The following is an 18,644-nucleotide window of genomic DNA, read 5'->3' on the forward strand; positions in this document are numbered from 1 at the left end:
TACTCTGTTTCATTTACTTAATGAATGCTGTACTATCTCGTATAGTTGATCAAATCCATGCCATTTGTGCTCTGTTGTCTCATTGGTAATCATACCACATCTTCATTTTTACATGGCACTATATTACAAGATGTTAGCACCACCATTAAATATATTCCATCATACCACATCTCCTTAACAGATTCCATTTTGAGTTTCAACACAGTATTGACTGCATCATGCTATATAAATAATTAATAACCATTTAGTCATTATGTATGATGTTTTTAACTATTGCATAACGATTTTACTATTTTGCTAAGAGAGTAAGCATACGAAAATTTATGTTTAACTTAGCGTGTCATCTCGTTGTTAAGTAGCACAATTCTAAATAGGGGAAACTTATATTTCTTGTTTGTAGAGTCGTTTTACATTCGTTACAAAACGGGCACTACACAGCTTTTTTTGTATGAACAAAGAAACAAATATTTCATTTCTATATTACAATATGAAAAATAATCTCTCATTTCTGAAAACTATACAATCTTCTTAAAGTTAAGTAAACAACATATGTTGTTAAGGTTTTGTGAAAATTTATAACAGTTTTATTGACAGCTCCTGACCAACATTAAAAAGAGCGTATGAATATAATAAGATTGTCTATCACCAATCGATTCCCGTCTGAATAATGACTGTTAACCAATCGGAGTTGGACCAGATGTTGGGTCTATTCGATCAGATTGATTTGTAAAGAATCATCGCAGTTACTTGAATGCAAAACAGATAATGGAAAATGCTTACGTAAATATATCTGGTATAAAAAGCAAATCTTGACTGAACGCCTCAGAGGACAGTCGGTCCCTCCAGAGAAGAGAGAGATAATTGAGAACTTCATTGTAATTAGTGTATACGGACATATCTAAAAACATTTACAAATTGGAAGTTCTTACAAAGACATACGTTTTTCCTAAACCCATTATGGGACCAAAAATTACGGGGTCCTTACCGACCTACTTCATTGTGATACTATGGATAATAACAACTGGAACGTTACAATGGACCTCGGCACAGACATCGTAAGTCATTTTGTTAATAACATTTTAATTTTGGAAAATTGTAGTTTAAATAAAGATCCCTCTGTAATTTATGTTTGTTTGAATTGCTGTTGCAGTCTTTGTACAAATGGTTTTAAACATTTCATATATCAATGTTTAAAGTATCTAAGCAAGGAGCAATTATAAGATAAGGTAATTCGTGGACATTAGTGTCCTTAAACATTTTCTGAAATGTTGAAAGTTTCATCTACTAATACAAATTTATATATAAATTATGTATTTCATTCGTCTTGTACAGAAAACATTTATTTTATCCGTTATTTCCCGAAAACATTAATTCTTTCAGTCATGTACTGAATATTTTTATTTTATTCATCAAATTTTTCAATACATTTAATTTATCCGTCATGTACTGATCATTTATCATTTCTGTCATGTGCAGAATACATTTATTTTATCCTTTATGTACAGAATACATTTCTTTTATCCGTCATGTACAGAATAAATTTATTTGTATCCGTTCTGTACAGAATAAATTTATTTGTATCCGTTCTGTACTGAAACATTTGCTTAGTCTTTTAATTAGTTTTCTATGTTGTGTCATGTGTACTTTTATTTGTCTGTTTGTCTTTTTCATTTTTAGCCATGGCATTGTCAGTTTATTTTCGATTTATGAGTTTGACTCTGGCCTCTTTCGTCCCTCTTTTATTATATCCGTCATGGACAGAATACATTTATTTTAAATTGCAGATATGCATTTATTCTAGTAAAGTTGGGATATTTATTGTAAGGAACACATTTTGCTTATGAATTTATGTATATAGTTATGTCTCTAGAATAATTGACTTATTTCTAAATCATCATTTACGTGGCTTGATTACTTTTCCTAGACAATACAATGCAAAGTAATTTGAAAAAAAAGCCCCATTCAAATTTGAAAAAGAGCCATAAGTTAAAAAATGTACAATAAGGGCAATTACAAATCATAGGTCGAAGAAAATCGTCAACACCATAACAAAATAACGAAATACGACGAAAAGGCATTTAGCAGTCTACAAAACATTCCAAACTAGACCAAGTAACACACACATCATTAAAAAGGCGCATGCTTTATATCTGGTTTCCGATTTTGCGCCAAAGCTAAAATTGTAAGAGACATCTGCGTACAAAGTTATTTGAGGTGTCTATAAACGTGCATTAATTCGGATAAATATAATGATTAATAGTTGTTATCTGAACTTCAAGTTTCAAATATAATGCATAGTCAATAATTAACTATTAAACGATACTCAATGGGATACATGAAAAAATCATTAATTTTTATGATAAAGTTTTCAAATGACTAATCTAGTCAAAGAAGTTGACGTTATTTTTAGCGTTAGAAGACTGATTATCATTATTTATGTCTAGTCTATTTTGTTTCACGCAATTACTTTTATATAAGTCTTTTTTTAAACTTCGTATACTCATACTATGTTTAGTGCCTGCTTAAACAGTAAATTATTTATATTTATTTATATAACTGAGTATGATAGGGAGTCAAAAAGGGTAGCAAATGTTCGTTCAACGATAAGTTCGTTCATAAAAGGTCAAAAACTTGTAAATACTTGAATTATACAATCGTGGTTCGGTTTTTAATTTGTAGTACATTCAAAATTGTTTCCGGGTAATATACATAGATTGATATTATCTATTTAACACCATACAGATAAAGGATATATGTTATCCCAAATAAAATTATTGGCAATTAAAAAAAAGATAAGTTTTACTAAAAAATCAAAAATTAAAATTCTGATAAGGCTATGGTCTTGCTATGGTTAACCTAAAATCATTAGAATGAATAATTAAGACATATCTATCACTACATATCCGCGTCAATAAAATTACTTATGGATTTATAAAATGTTTGAGGTCTATTTCTTACAAATCAGTTCAATTCATATAACTTACTAAACCATTTGTATATTGTCATTTTAGATCCGTTATGAATATAATATAAAAATACCACCCCGTCCCTAAAAACAATGAATTAATAAAATAAAATAGATAAATAAAATAAATAAATGATGCCTTTGCCATCTAGTATAAAATGTGCAAAACCTTAAATTACACCAAGAGATATGAAACAATATCAACAGATATTTACAGAAAGGATTATAAATCATTCAAACAAATTAAAAACATTAAATATTGCGCATAGAATTGAACCCTAAAGCAATTAAACAGGATCTACATATGTACTTTATACTACATGTTATGGCAAATTTTACTTATAATATTTTCATCTTTGTACAAATTTATAAGTTTTGGCAGTTTAAACAAACAAATGTTGAGATTGATTTCTATGACTGTATATTAGTTCTATTGACGTAATAGTACATACTGTAACATGCTGTAATAATGAGATTTGTGGATTTAGTCTTTATTGAATTCCATTGACAAAAAAATCATCCAATTAACTAGAATAAAACACCTTTTCAGGTAATTCTCAACTTTTATTTCTTTTAATCTTCACAAAGGTTGATGGAAATATAATAACATAGTTGATAGAGGAGTATGATCAGACTCAGAAGGGGGAATATGAAAGCAAAAAGTAACATCTTCTTCTTCATTGTAACATAAAATATTACTTGTAGAGGACATGCGAGGGAGTACCATATTGCATGTACTCATTTTTTATAGTTTATGTCTTCATTGCACCTTTGTCTGAGTTGCCCATTAAAATGTCTTAAAGTAAATGAACATAGTTTTACTAATGTCTGCAATATACAGGAGAAATTTACACTCACTTATAATAGTAAACAGAAAAGCGTGTTCTTAAAATTCTATCAGCTTGTACCTACGTATTATGCAACAGTAAGTATCACCACATTATAGCTATCTCATCTCTATAACGTTCTTTTTTTTTGTTTCTCATACAAATACGATGTGGCATTCAGAAAAATATCCAACCGAGACAAATAAACGGACATAGATGTATTCACGTTAAAGTCACTGAATGGCTTTTAACAATAAGCAAAGCCAATACCGTACTGAAAGCTATAAAAAGGCCGTACATGGCATTGTTCTTATACCACAGTCTAGTTTATCATATCATGTCTTGGACTCTAAGTATTTTAACTTTGAATTAACGATTAGGATTTAACTTACAATAACATGTTAGGGTAACACATATAATAAACGAGCGCTTATGTAGTACATACATTAGATTCAGTATGTATACATTGATGAATGTATCTTTGACAATTGAGTTACATACATAAGTTATGTAACGAATGGAAGATAAAACGTACACATTATAAACACTTAAATTAAACTATTTCCCATTCTTCTGAGTTATCTCTTCAAAACAATATATTAGAAATCATATTCTTAATTTGACTAATTTATTGCATCTGAAGAAAAATGATGGAGTTATTTATATAACCACAAATAAATCCAATGTTTATACAACAAAAGCCAAATATCACTAGACTTTGTGTGACAAATGGCTTACAATGAACAAAAGGAATGTACTTTAGATTATTTCTACTCGAGGATCTGTCCAACACCAACCACTCGCAACTTAAAAAGTATTTTTGATACTTTTATTCAAATTACCGCAACTTTTTTTTGCAACTGACTGTTCAAGTTCAGAACATTTTTTTTTCAAAAGGATTTTTCTTACTTTACTATATATTTTAGATATTTGCCTTTTCTTTTGTGATGTAGAAACACATGCCTATCAGAAATCAAATAATCCGATTGCAGTGGCCTATTAGACGTTTAAAACTATATTAATTCCATAAAATTCCAACTGTTACATGCTTAAAACTCTTATTATCCTACCGGATTACTTCTTACATATTTTATTATTTGTGCAGTCAACAAATTTCTCGTCGGTATTGTAAAGCGTATTATACAGAAAATTTATTCTCACTGTTGTGCTATTAATTTCTATTTAAAGTGAGATTCCTTTGAAGGACTAAACACATTATTTACGTATAGAAATGATTAATCGAAACGTTCTTCCCTTTTAAAAGAGAGGTTTATCAAGGATTTTTTTTCTTGTTTTGTTGATTTACAAACTTTTATTTAAAACGTTGGAGAGATATTTTTCGAAAAAAATGGCGTTTGTTCCAAAACATATTCTTTTTAAAACCTTTTGCTACCTATACCTATACATTGAATTCAACGAAAATTTTCTACCCTTCCCTTTTTTATTAGTCGAAGCAAAAAAATCGGACTTCCAAGAATCGTCAAATTGCAGTTTAGAAGCAGTGACTCTAAGGGATTTGAATTAAAATAGTTTTCCCCAATGCATTTCGATGGGTTGTTTTACAAGGCTTACAGAATAAAACAAATAAGATGAATAAAGTAATTTTCAATTCTTTATTTGACGAACGATGGTCTAGCTTGGGTCGGTACACACTACTCTATAAAAGAGGGAAAGCTATGCAAACACTGCAGCCTGTAGTTCAATTATGTTCGCTGGTTCATGTCTCTCATATTTGTTTTTTTGAAAAGTTTGTTAAACAGAAGGCTGTTAATTTTCTCAATTAAACTGTTTCATATTCTTCATGTCATGGCCTTTTAATGTCGACTATACTTATAAGGATTTTTCTCACTGTTGAATGCCGTACGGGTGCCTGTAATTGCTTACAAGGAATTTATTTGAACTTTGGTGGGTAGTTGTCTCATTGGCAATCATACCACATTTTCTTATTTTTTTTATATCGCTACTTGATAAAAAGCGTTTTTAACATTGTTGTTAATATATAAAGACTACATGTACTTATTTTGCGTTATGTATAATACAGAAAAGATTTGTTATTATATATTATATATAAATTACATTGTAAACTTAAAACATTATTTTGTTTTTATTTATTGTAGTCATGTATGTACTCACACCAAGAATACAGTAGAAGAAAAGACGGATAAGTGTACATCATTTCTTTCCTTTACGTTACAAGGATACGGCCTAAACCGGACCTCGTCCTTCCCTGGGATGACCACGAATGATATCAATAACGCTTTAAACAAAATCATGTCAGGTTCTAAAGATCAAGATAAAATCTGCTATTTCTATAGGTTAGTGTAAGATAATTACAATCGCCGCAATATAGTCTTTTGTTCGTGTAAGATAATTATAGTACCACGAAAATTACTATCGCCGCGATATAGCCTTTTTGTGCCGAAGCGGCATGAAGCAAATATCGATCAATAGAAAATTACCAAGAGTAAACTCAACCTTTATAAGAGTTATATCACATAAACTATTTCTGTTAATAAAAAATAATATCAACGTTCGTGCTTCCAACGTGCTTTTATTGACTAATCTTCATCTGGAACTGAATAACGAACCTTTTAAAAACCAAAGCCGTGTACACACAAATAGTTGTATGACCAAAGCCGTGAACACACAAATAGTTGTATGACCAAAACCGTGTACACACAAATAGTTGTATGACCAAAGCCGTGTACACACAAATAGTTGTATGACCAAAAGGGACAAACAAGGGAAACTGCTCGTTCATTGTGGCCTTTTACCTAACCAATGAAATAGTATTTCATACTTTGTATTATCAAATGAAATATAGCTGTCCTCGAATTTAGAAAAAAACTACTACGGCCCTTAAAAGTCAATATGAAATATCAAGAAATTTTGAAAAGAACCTGGAAATGTTTACACGTCATTGTTAAATGACTCAACTTGCAATCTCATTTATTTTATTACCAGTCCCTTTCAAATTTATTCCAATGTAGCAATAATTTCAGAAACAAATTTATGGTATTGGTGAAAGTCTTAGTAATATTCTCACTATAGAAGATATACTCCTGTTAGAACTATTTATTCCAAATTTGATAGGACAAATTGGTCCTGTATTTACAAATAAGGAGGGGGTAGTATTTACAAAAAGATGAAGATTAAGGATAATAATCAAACCTTCCCACATGCAGGGGATGGACGAAACACATATGTAATCTTTATTGGTTGTTGAAAAATAAATTTCAATTTATGAAATTTGACAAATGCGTTCTTTTGAATGTTATTAGTTTTGACGAAGAAACAACGATACAGTGCTTAATGTAAGAGCATATTTGATATAATCTGTAGAATGATATTATTTAGTAATATATATTTGATTTAATTTCCACGATCTTTTGATATCTTCACTATAGAAATAAAGAATATGACGTGACTGAGTGCTGTAGCGGATATCAAAACGGAACAGGCCAATGCGACACTCGTAAGTACACTGTTTTAATAATAAGTGACAATTGGTTTTGTATATCTTACCGTTTACCGGTATTAGATGTCAAATTCAATTCACCGATTTTACTCCAATTCTTGTATTTCATGTTTACTTAAGCAAGTATCAAAATTACAGTTAGTGCAAAAGGACCAATGCATAGACTCATTTTAATGTGTCCAATTTTAGTGTTTTTTTTTTTAGGTGTAAACGCTATCTAATTAATCCGAAGACGGTTGAAGTTCAATGAACCGATCTAAACATACAAATAAATTGAACCGATCTAAACATACAAATAAATATAAAGAGACAGACTGACACGTGCAATTGTACAATGTTCGATACAAAAATGTAAAATCATCGTTTTACCGATATAAGTTTGATTTTTCTGTAAAAAGAATCAGTTAAGAAAATAGGCCTTCCTGGTTTCAATTTTCAATATTGACATTTTTTTTTACTAAACACGCTATTAAGCACAGTCTTTACCCATCTAACAAATTAAATAATTTAAAAATACATCTATATCAAATATTCATATATTTCAGCTGTTTGTACAAATCCGTGCAAAAATGGTGGTGTGTGCTCAAAGCCAGAAATGTGTGACTGTGGGGCTGAGTTCACAGGAATCATGTGTGAAGACAGAAAAATATGTAAGTTTTAAACCAAATATAACGAAAAAAGAAACATATGTGAAAGACAGCAACAAGCACTGCATAATATGCTCCTTACTTGGGAAAGGCACATATACAATGGAAGTTTTTTGGCGATCTAAATAAATTTTCTTTTTTAATCATAACTTTAAAAGGTGGATTTCTGTTGGTCTTACGATGAAAAATCTTTTTATTATAAATTTCATTAATATAACCACTTCAAAAGGAAATGTTATGGTGTTCTCGCGATTAAAAGATTTTATGCTTAAAGATTTTATTGACATAAGCACTTTAAAAGTTAGTGTTAAGATGGTCTAAAGATGAAAAGATCTTATGCTATACGTTTTCATTAACATAATCACTTTAAAGGAAGTGTTCTGGTGTTCTAACGATAAAAAGATCTGATTCTATAAGTATTCACCAAAATAATCACTTTATAATGAACATTTTTTTTCATTGTTTGACTTTTAGAAATAAAAAGTATACTGAATCGTTATTTTGTTACTTTTAATCCAGATGCCGGCGAAAATGAACGATACTGTTATAAAGGTGCAACCTGTGGCAGTGTCAAAGCCGACGGTGCAGAAAATATACGTCTTCCACAAGCTGATTGTTGTGCTTTAGCAGATGCCCAAAGTTGGGGTGTTGGTAGCGAAGCTTGTACCAAATGTATCAAGACAGAAGGAGGTATGCAAAACAGTATTATTTATCTTTTTGTTTACATTTTTGACCGCAAGTAACATTCGCCAGATAAGCACTGTACTAGTTTTGTAACCCGGATTTGTGTGTTTTTTTTTTTTTTTTTTTTTTTTATCGATTTAAGAATTTCGAACAGCGGTATATGACTGTTGCCTTTATTTATATATAGCCAGGTAAATGAGTATTTTGTTATTTTTCTATTTTTTGGGACCAACTTATTTAATGCGAGAAATTATTCACACCATTCGATGTCCGCTATTTAGACTTTCTTTTATCATCGTGTAACCTTTTGATCAATACCGATTAATTTATGGAAAGAAAAAAAACCCAAAACAACAACAGTAGAAAATGCTTTTTAGAGTTTCCCGTTTTGTTCGAAAAAATAGTAATTGGAGGAATAACGATCTAGGTTTTATTCTTTCTCTAAGATTATTGTTCAATTCTTTAACTAAGACAAGGTCTAATTACAGACAATTTTTTATACTAACGTGTCTAATTACCTTATTCAGGAACTGAAGGAATAATTCAGCAGAAGTTCAATCCAAACTTCAGAACCTGTTTTAACTTTGGACCTTTTTACTACCGTACATTTGATGGGTATGAGTTTGCTTTCCCTGGTCTGTGTACATACACCTTGGCCATGGATAAAGGAGCCGGATCAACACCACTGTGGCATGTGCAATCAAAAATTATCAGATGTGACTCAAGTGAAGACTGCCTAAAGGTAGGACGAATGAATTCTTAAATGGAACTTTAGGCCGAAGATGTAGTGTTAATGAGAAAACATCAGATAAAATAATAAGTCAAAACTTTTAAGTCATATTAGCAGCTTAAAATAGACGTAACCCATCTAACAAGACATGAATAATTATATCAACCTAACACATATGTTCGGTGACTTTTCCAAATGTATTTTTAGAAATTACGCAATAGCAAGAAATAATAGAAAGTTATTCTTAACGGAAATACTGGATATTATATTAGCAAGCTCTGAGAAAACTTAGGATTTATTTTTACGAAATTATACATATTGTTCAAAAATGTTTAGGCCAAGCTCTTGCAGCTTTATAAATTGTTCACACACTCACCTACGTTTGATAATTCAGCTAATTCATACTGAGGTTAATATATGAAACCTGAAGAAAAAAAGTATATTTATTGTACCAACATAGATTTAATTCAGTTGCATTTTTCTTTTATTGTCTCTTTATTTTCTACATTACTAGTCAGTTTGTTGGAGTCAATGTTTTTATACTGATTCCTTTTACTTTTGTAGAGATTTACTTTACAAGTATCAGGAGAGACCATTACGTTAGAAAATGGATTAGTATATATCAACGATGCTGAATTCCCATTGATTTTAGAGACACCAAAAGAAACACCAGGCAGAAGTAAGATACACATACATATAATAATAAAAAGAACTGACACAAATTATACCAACAAAAGCATACGGTCTTTAGACTCTTAACAGTATGACTAGCCCTGTCTTGCAAAAATATGTTAATAAATGTTAACATGCTATCAAATATCTGCTCCAACACCAAGTTCCAAAGAAAGGAGTAAAATGATTCATTATAAAAGAACGTAATAAACAGGGTAGGATGGCGAGATATTGTTCAATAACCAAAGTGATTTGGAATTGAGTTGCAACATGAAAAGAAACATTTTAGTCATATATATATAAACATAAATCTTTATTTTGTTTTGTTAAGTAACAAAATTGAATTAGTTCTCCATATCATTGCGTCAACTCCCAGACAATCAGATAATCCCTATACTGTTACTAAATCTTAATTGTTTTTTTTTAATTAGCTGCAACAATAATGAAGAAAGGAGACTGGACTTTTGTAACCTGTCATATTGGAGTTAGCCTGAAGGTTGATAAATATTCAGCTATATATATCACATTAGATAAAAGTAGAATCCAAGCAGGATCTGTTGCTGGTATTTGTGGTGACTTTGATGATAACCCTTCTAGTAAGTACAACCAAGTATACACGACCTTTAAATATACCTATGTTTTTGCAAAATTAGACATCTTATTATAATTTTGTAAGATAAAAACGTTCGAGAACTGTTTTCTATTTTATTTTAAAAAGCTCGCAGTATATTTTTTTTCCAGATATAAAATCAGGAGATTTTATTTTCCTGATGACTTTCTTTCCTTTTTTCCTAAAAACTTTGAAATTTTGAAAAAACTAATGATTTTCTACCTCAGGAATAGATTACCTTAGCTGTATTTGGCAAAACTTTTAGGAATTTTTGGTCCTCAATGCTCTTCAACTTCGTATTCTATTTGGCCTTTTAAACATTTTTTGATTCGAGCGTCACTGATGAGTCTTTTGTAGACGAAACGCGCCTCTGGCGTAATTATAAAATTTTAATCTTGGTATCTATGATGAGTTTATTTGCAACCACTGGGTTGATGCAAATGCTGGTGGAGATTTATTTCCCCGAGGGTATCACCAGCCCAGTAGTCAGCACTTCTGTGTTGACTTGAGTTATCATTGATATAATCATAATTATATACTGTTAACCAAACTTTGAATATTTGAAAAACTAAGGCTTTTCTACCTCAGGAATAGATTACCTTAGCTGTATTTGGCAAAACTTTTAGGAATCTTTGGTCCTGAATGCTCTTCAACTTCGTACTCTATTTGGCCTTTTAAACATTTTTTTGATTAGAGTGTCACTGATGAATCTTTTGTAGACGAAACGCGCGTCTGCCGTAGTTATAAAATTTTAATCCTGGTATCTATGATGAATTTATTTGCAGCAATTTAATGTCATGACTGGAACAATAATATAGTGTTCTAATGATTTTTTTCTTCTTCTAAAGATGACAAAATGACAAGAACTGGAGACCCAGCACCAAATATTGTGTATGCTGCAAACACATGGACCGTAGCGAATGAAGCCACACAATGCCCAGGAGCAGGTGTAATGCAGGATTATTGTAAAACAACACAAGATAAACAAAATGCTGAACAAGCTTGTTCAACTATTTTGTCTGGTATTTTCTCTGAATGTCATAAATTGGTAAGTAGTTGGATGCATTTAAAATTGAAAGGAATCAAATAATCCAATGAAAATGTAGATGCAATATAAAGATGACGTAAATAATGTTAATGAAAAACATCAATCGGGTTTGTTTTACCATAAAAATGTAATGTAAAATGCGACACATTACATATGAATTGTTTTTCATTGTGTCTAATGAAAAAAAAAAAATCACAATTTTTGTTAACTAATTTCGATAGCTGTATTAAAAAAAAAAGACCAATTAGTTGATAATTAAAATTATAATTATAATATGATATATTTCCAGGAAAGTCCATATTTCCTTTATAATCTATGTGTCAACGAAGTATGCAAAGCTGGCAATAACTCAGATACAGTAAAATGTGAATATAGCGGAAGATTTGCACAGTCCTGTGCAGCATTGGATGTTATTGTTTTCTGGAGATCATCAAACTTTTGTCGTATGTACATTATTCTTATATTTAAATGTTAGAAAATAAAACTTAAACATTAAGAATATTAAAAATATTCGACAGTGTTAAATGACTGTGTTGTCACGAGTATGTTGGTAGGTGTCAAGTATTCATGATGTTTTAAATCATATATAAAAATAACAATTTCTGATTTTGTTCGGTGAATTGTGATAGTTGAGAAAATAAATAGATGAATATCCAAGATGTAGAAATGAGCAAGTTGATCTATAATAATTGTTTTAAAAAGGATAGATATATGAATTTTTGAATTTCATTTTTTTGGAAACTAGTTATTTTCTAAAGTCTTATTTTCCAAATCTTTGCAAACGAGGCAAATGTATGTAACAATTGAAACCAACTAATTGCACGCACTATAAAGGTTTATTTTTCTTTCAGCAAAAACCTGTGAAGATGGAAAGGTTTACCGTGAATGTTCATCAAAATGTCCCCGAACCTGCAAAACTCTTTACAGTGTGTTACCAGATAGCTGTATGGAGGATTGTGTGTCTGGATGTGAATGTCCAGTAGGTCAGTTTATACAGGACGGAGTTTGTGTTAAAGCAGAACAATGTCAATGTGAATTCAACCGTAAACGATACAACAATGGAGAAACCATTAAGAACGGATGCAATGCATGGTAAGCACACATTATATGTCAAAACATTTACAGTACCTAAAAGCAAATTCAGAGTGCTTAACCTGTTAATAAGAAATCCTGTCATGCTACACTTTATGTCGTCCTAGAAAATTTGATGCAACACATCATAAACATAACAAGAAGAAAAGATTTTATAAAATGTAAAGAACAAACTGTACAGAATTACAATGTGTTGAAAAACAAAAGAAATATTAGTAGTGCATTAACGCATAAATGAGCGAAATGGTGCTCACCGAAAAAAACAAATACCAGACGCAATGAGTTTATATTGACTTCTTGGTGATTCAGAATGTTGGATTGCTCTTTGAATTATACATAAACTAAATAAATTGTGTTAATTTTCAGCAAATGTACGTATGGAAGATGGCAATGTACAGAAGATAAATGTTCAGAGATGTGCGAGATAGTTGGTATAAATCATGTTACAACGTTCGACAACTATCAGTATTCATTCGCCCCCGCTAGTCAAAGCTGTACATTTAGTGTTGTTATGGTATGTACTTTTTATACATAAATGTCTAATTGTGAACACAAAATACTAACCGCAAGCATTAATTTTATAGATTCATTATATATTGTTTGTAATACATTGATTATATACTGAACGGCATTAGAAACGCAACACTCATTTTGTTAATTTTTCTTACCAAATCTTGTTTGATTTTCTTACAACTACTTTGCATGCTTATCATACTTCTTTCTCCGTGTTAAAAATCAAAATCTAACTTACCTGTGGTTATTGAGCATACCGAGTTTTTGAAGTCGCACGAATTTCTTAAAGCGAAATTTTGGACCCATGAAAGATTGTTTCAGTTGTTTTGCTTTGTGAAACAGTTCTTTCAATCCTTTGCCTCACTTAAACCAGTTTAAAAATGTTGCATCTCTATTTTGCCAAGACTGAGAAACAAAAAACTGAATAGCCCCTTAAGAATACTGCAAACATTAAAACATAAACGTGCTGCAACCACACTGAATGGCTACAGAAACTTGTCTTACTGTCCTTCCGACAACGATACAAGTAGACAAGATTTGTTGCTGGCCATCAATGAACAGATAAACGTTTAGAGACAATGAAACGTCAACAGAATTTGATTACGCAACGTCATTTGCCAAACATGTTAACGGCCGCAACGTCAACTGCTAATCAAATTACCGAGTGCTATTGAGTACAGATTCATGCCATAAATGTTTCCCATCAACTGAATTGCCAAAGAATCAACTGAAGGAAAACCTTAAATGCCCTCAAGTTCCAACCGCATAATTGCCAAAACCAATTAATGGGTTGAACAAATGCAAAACCAGAAGGTGTAAAACAGAACCCAAAACATGTCGGACAGAATTTGTTGACCTTTCTAACAATTATTTCGGCGTTTGCAACATGCAGTCATTGCTTTTGACCGTGACACATTCATTCAAAAATAACACAAACATAATTTAGTGTTGCGTTTCTAAAGTCGGTCAGTATATGCATGAGACATGTGAGAGTTGGACGTGAAAATGGCAGAAACAGACTTAACATTTGAGATAGCTTTAAAATAATAATAAAAGAAAGGAACTGCCATCAGATATATTTTCAATATTAAATTTATTTTGATTGTCTTTTTTTTTCATTTAACAGCCAATTCCAGGGGTTACCGATGACCCAAGATCTGATCTCAACATTGAAATGTCAACAGCAAGATGCCCAAATATGAAAGAAGACATATTTTGTTTGAACAAACTTGTAATTCAATACAGAAGTATGCGAGTTACATTGGAAGGAGAAAAAGTACATATTTTTGATAAAGAAAATCCATCCACCGGCGAACAAGAATTGAAAAATATTGACACTCAACCATTCCATTCAAAACATATGTACATCAAATCAGCCAGTAATAAATACAGAATGGTGAAGGCATTTGGATTCAAAGTCTTATTTGACAAAAGAAGAGCTGTATATATTTACCTCGCTCCTTATTTTGCAAACAAAGTAAGTAATAAAGACTGTTTAAACATTTATTTTGATGTTATGGAACAGTATTTGCAGAAATAAAACTAATATCTGTGTTTATTTATACTTATTTTATTTTCGTTACAAGAATTTTGTTTGAAGTGAAAAGATGTTTGCATTTATTTTTAAGGAGTACACTATTGTAAAGGAAGTCATTTTATCTCAATTTTACCTTGTCATTGTTATTCGACCTTAAAATAATGTACACTGTTTTATGTTTCATTATGTTTTTCTCAGGTCATCGGTCTTTGTGGAAAATACAATTACCAACAAGATGATGATTTCTGCACACAAAACGGAGTGGTTGAAACCAATGCTGTTAACTTCGTGGACCGTATGAGAAATGACGAGTGCCAAGTTAAAGAGCCAAGTATAGCTTCCAATCCAACAGAGGTATGGATAAACTGATATTATTTTATAAAAGACCCAAATTTAACAAATTATCAAGGGTGGTTATAGCTATAGAGTTCCTTCAGTGGACAGTTGTTATCCATTTTATTGATTTTTGCCATTTGATTAGGGACTTTCCGTTTTTAATTTTCTTTGGAGTTCAGTATTTTTGTGGTTTTACTTTTCACTGACATAACATATAGTTTAGGAACATAGTTGCACGTGTACAACTGTGTACCTATGCTTACAAATGTATTTTCTGGAAATAATTCTTTCTCTATTTTAATACCGCCAGGTAGAACTTAATGTCCTAAAGTGAGGAAGACGGACAAACCGGGGCCTAACTCAATAAAACCGCAGTGGTTATTAAACTAATGTGTTGTTTATCAAAAAATAACTTTACAAGTTTGTACGACACATGTTTTGCTTTTTGTATACTCATATAGATAGTTGAAGCCAATTAGAAACCATAATTTGAATTAAAGCAGTCATAACCATGACCTTATAGAAAAACAACGAAATTGCATACAACAGTCTACAAAGTAATTAGTTATCAAAAGTACCAGGATTATAATTTTATACGCCAGACGCGCGTTTCGTCTACATAAGACTCATCAGTGACGCTCAGATCAAAATAGTTAAAAAGCCAAATAAATACAAAGTTGAAGAGCATTGAGGATAAAAAGTTCCTAAAAGTTGTGCCAAATATGGCTAAGGTAATCTACTCCTGGGGTAAGAAAATACTTAGTTTTTCGAAAAATTAAAAGTTTTGTAAACAGAAAATTTATAAAAATGACCATATAATTGATATTCATGTCAACACCGAAGTGTTGACTACTGGGCTGGTGATACCTTCGGGGACGAAACGTCCACCAGCAGTGTCATCGACCCAGTGGTGTAAATAGCTATCAAAAGTACCAGGATTATAATTTTATACGCCAGACGCGCGTTTCGTCTACATAAGACTCACCAGAAACGTAAAACACTAAAAGAATAAAATTTGTTAGAAACTGAAATATGGGTTGTGCTTCATTCTCATTTATAATTTTTTAAAATTGTTTTTAGGACACCACTGCAAAACAAGAATGCATATTTTTGAACCCAGACCAAGGAACTCTAAATCCAGAACAAGGATCACTATTCGGATCTTGTTTGGAAGTAACAGACAAAATCCAATATTACTATGACAAATGTGTACAGGATAATCTCGCTAGGAATGGTATATCTATCAAAGAGGCCATGTGTGATATGGTTGCAGCCTTTGCAAGACATTGCTCACTTCAAGGAGAAGCTATAGACTGGGGAACTTATGGAACTTTACAACAAGACTGTCGTAAGTTAGGACAAAATGATCTTTTATTATCATTCAATTGGATTATACAAAATTTGGTCATGAGATGTTAAAAAGCAAACATTGAGTAGAGACCACTAAAACAAAATTGAGATGAAATAAGAAAGGGCAGATTTTTTTCAGGCTACAGATGAATGTTACTGATCAGTCAGTAAGCAAACTCATACATTATTTTTGTAGTAAATTTAACTTTAATCTTACTAATGAGTTGTTCATTCAGCTTTAATAATTTGTCGTTTCGATCGAGAATCGACATTCAAAAAATATTTTAATGGTACACCAATAAGGTATTTGATATATAATACACATAGTTAATAGATAAATAAGCATAGATATATATTTTGTATTAATTGATGAAATTTCTGACCTTTTAGACGACTGGATTTCCTGTAGTAACTTAAATGGTATGCAATACAAAGAATGTGGCAAGTTGTGCAGTGGAAACTGTAGGGACTTTGAAATCGGAGATTCAAGTTGTGAGGAAGAATGCATTCCTGGTTGTCAATGTCCAGATGGAGAATTCTTGGATGATCATGGTGAATGTGTTAAACGTTCAGATTGTACCTGTTATGACAAGTATAGTTTTGGTAATAAAGTTTGGGAACATGGTGAAAATATCACAAGACAGTGTGCCATATGGTAAATATTATTATACCCTTAATGATTTTAAGTTTCAAGTTTAATTTTCTGCAAATAATCTATTTTATCTTTAATTGATGAAACTTTAGAATTAACAATTGATAAAAGTACCGAATGTTTTGCTAATTCTAATACTGAAAGATTTTCTTCCTGATTAAAATTTATGAAGCGAACATATGCTGTATTACTGCATAATTTGAATGAAAAGAAGGCGTGATAAAAACCATACATTAGACAGAATGGTAAAGGTTTTTGCAATCCGTTCAAAATTATACTATTTTTTAAAAATAAACCATTATTCAAGTTACATTCTATGATCCTTAAAAATCATTATTTATTACAGCACATGTTTGGATGGTGCATGGGATTGTGATCATAATGAATGTGAAGATATTGTATGCCCCAAAAATCAAGAATACATTGAAGCCGACTCAATATGCAATGTTCACAAGACTTGTGCAAATATCGATTTGAAGATGACATGTAATGACAATACACATTACAAAGGTTGTGGATGTACCAATGGAACAGTAATGGCACCCGATGTGAGTACTATTATCATTATAAGTATCAAAATAGTTAAGATACTGTGGGATTCATAAGCACAAAGAAATGTTTTCACTTTATTTACCTATAAACTTTTTAATTTGCAATGGAAGATTTCTGTTTACTGTTGAATATTAACCTACCATATGCAAATATATATATTCTGATTGGTCCTTCGAAAATTGCGAAAAAAGGCAACGGTTATTCCGTTAATTCATAAACGAGCTTAATGTTAAAAGTTGACACAAAATTGGGACCGTTTAAAATATAGGCAACAGTAGTTAAACGATGGTCAAAAATCATCAATAAACAAATCATGGTAACAAAAACAATACTGCGGGAATCGTACGAACTTCATAACCAGCAAACCGATGTCGAACGGATATGGGTCTATTGCTTTAAACACATCACCAGCTATGTGAATCCACGTGAAGCTAATGTCACAAATGAGAACATACACAATCGGTAAAATATCCGCTTAGACAATAAAAGCACACATTACCACTGGTCTGGGGCAAACTTATTTCTAGTTACATTATAATACGTTTTTTTTTATAATCCTCACACGATGTGTAGCTTAAAAATCAAGCTCTATGACCTATACTATTTATTGAATTTTTGAAAAATCACGATATAAATTATATTTTGGCCACGCCTGAAAAACCATGTCATTATTTGTATTCATCCTAATATTTCCATGAATTTTTTTTTCTAAAGGTTTTCTATCGTCTTGTTGCTATTTTTTAAATTTATTTCACCAAAAATTATAAATACAAATTACGAATTTAAAAAAAAAGCGATAGATCAAACGCGATGTTGCAAATATGTTTATTACTTCATACGGTTTATTATAATAAAATATCAAACAAAATAAAGAATCCCCGTAAACAAAAATTAATGGTAGAGAGAAATGAAATGATTTGGATTGGACAACTTGTATGTTATCGTGTACTT

The 18,644-nt window shown here is 31.1% G+C and overlaps 1 protein-coding gene across 1 annotated transcript in view; it reads left to right on the forward strand.

Annotated features, from left to right (window-relative positions):
- The first annotated feature begins 716 nt into the window (after window positions 1–716).
- The window catches only part of LOC139513593 (mucin-3B-like), a 282,396-nt gene continuing 264,468 nt past the window's right edge, over window positions 717–18,644 (forward strand). The window contains exons 1-17 of the mRNA XM_071302236.1: window positions 717–1,055; window positions 5,910–6,107; window positions 7,200–7,267; window positions 7,816–7,920; window positions 8,437–8,607; window positions 9,129–9,343; window positions 9,896–10,010; window positions 10,435–10,599; window positions 11,462–11,661; window positions 11,951–12,104; window positions 12,513–12,753; window positions 13,120–13,267; window positions 14,393–14,743; window positions 15,002–15,157; window positions 16,220–16,487; window positions 16,880–17,144; window positions 17,488–17,689. Of these exons, the coding sequence (XP_071158337.1) occupies window positions 958–1,055; window positions 5,910–6,107; window positions 7,200–7,267; window positions 7,816–7,920; window positions 8,437–8,607; window positions 9,129–9,343; window positions 9,896–10,010; window positions 10,435–10,599; window positions 11,462–11,661; window positions 11,951–12,104; window positions 12,513–12,753; window positions 13,120–13,267; window positions 14,393–14,743; window positions 15,002–15,157; window positions 16,220–16,487; window positions 16,880–17,144; window positions 17,488–17,689 (3,120 nt within the window). The 5' untranslated portion in view covers window positions 717–957. The remainder of the gene's footprint in view (window positions 1,056–5,909; window positions 6,108–7,199; window positions 7,268–7,815; window positions 7,921–8,436; window positions 8,608–9,128; window positions 9,344–9,895; window positions 10,011–10,434; window positions 10,600–11,461; window positions 11,662–11,950; window positions 12,105–12,512; window positions 12,754–13,119; window positions 13,268–14,392; window positions 14,744–15,001; window positions 15,158–16,219; window positions 16,488–16,879; window positions 17,145–17,487; window positions 17,690–18,644) is intronic.

The sequence above is a fragment of the Mytilus edulis genome, chromosome 2 (genome assembly GCF_963676685.1).
Source record: "Mytilus edulis chromosome 2, xbMytEdul2.2, whole genome shotgun sequence".
Classification (NCBI taxonomy): domain Eukaryota; kingdom Metazoa; phylum Mollusca; class Bivalvia; order Mytilida; family Mytilidae; genus Mytilus; species Mytilus edulis.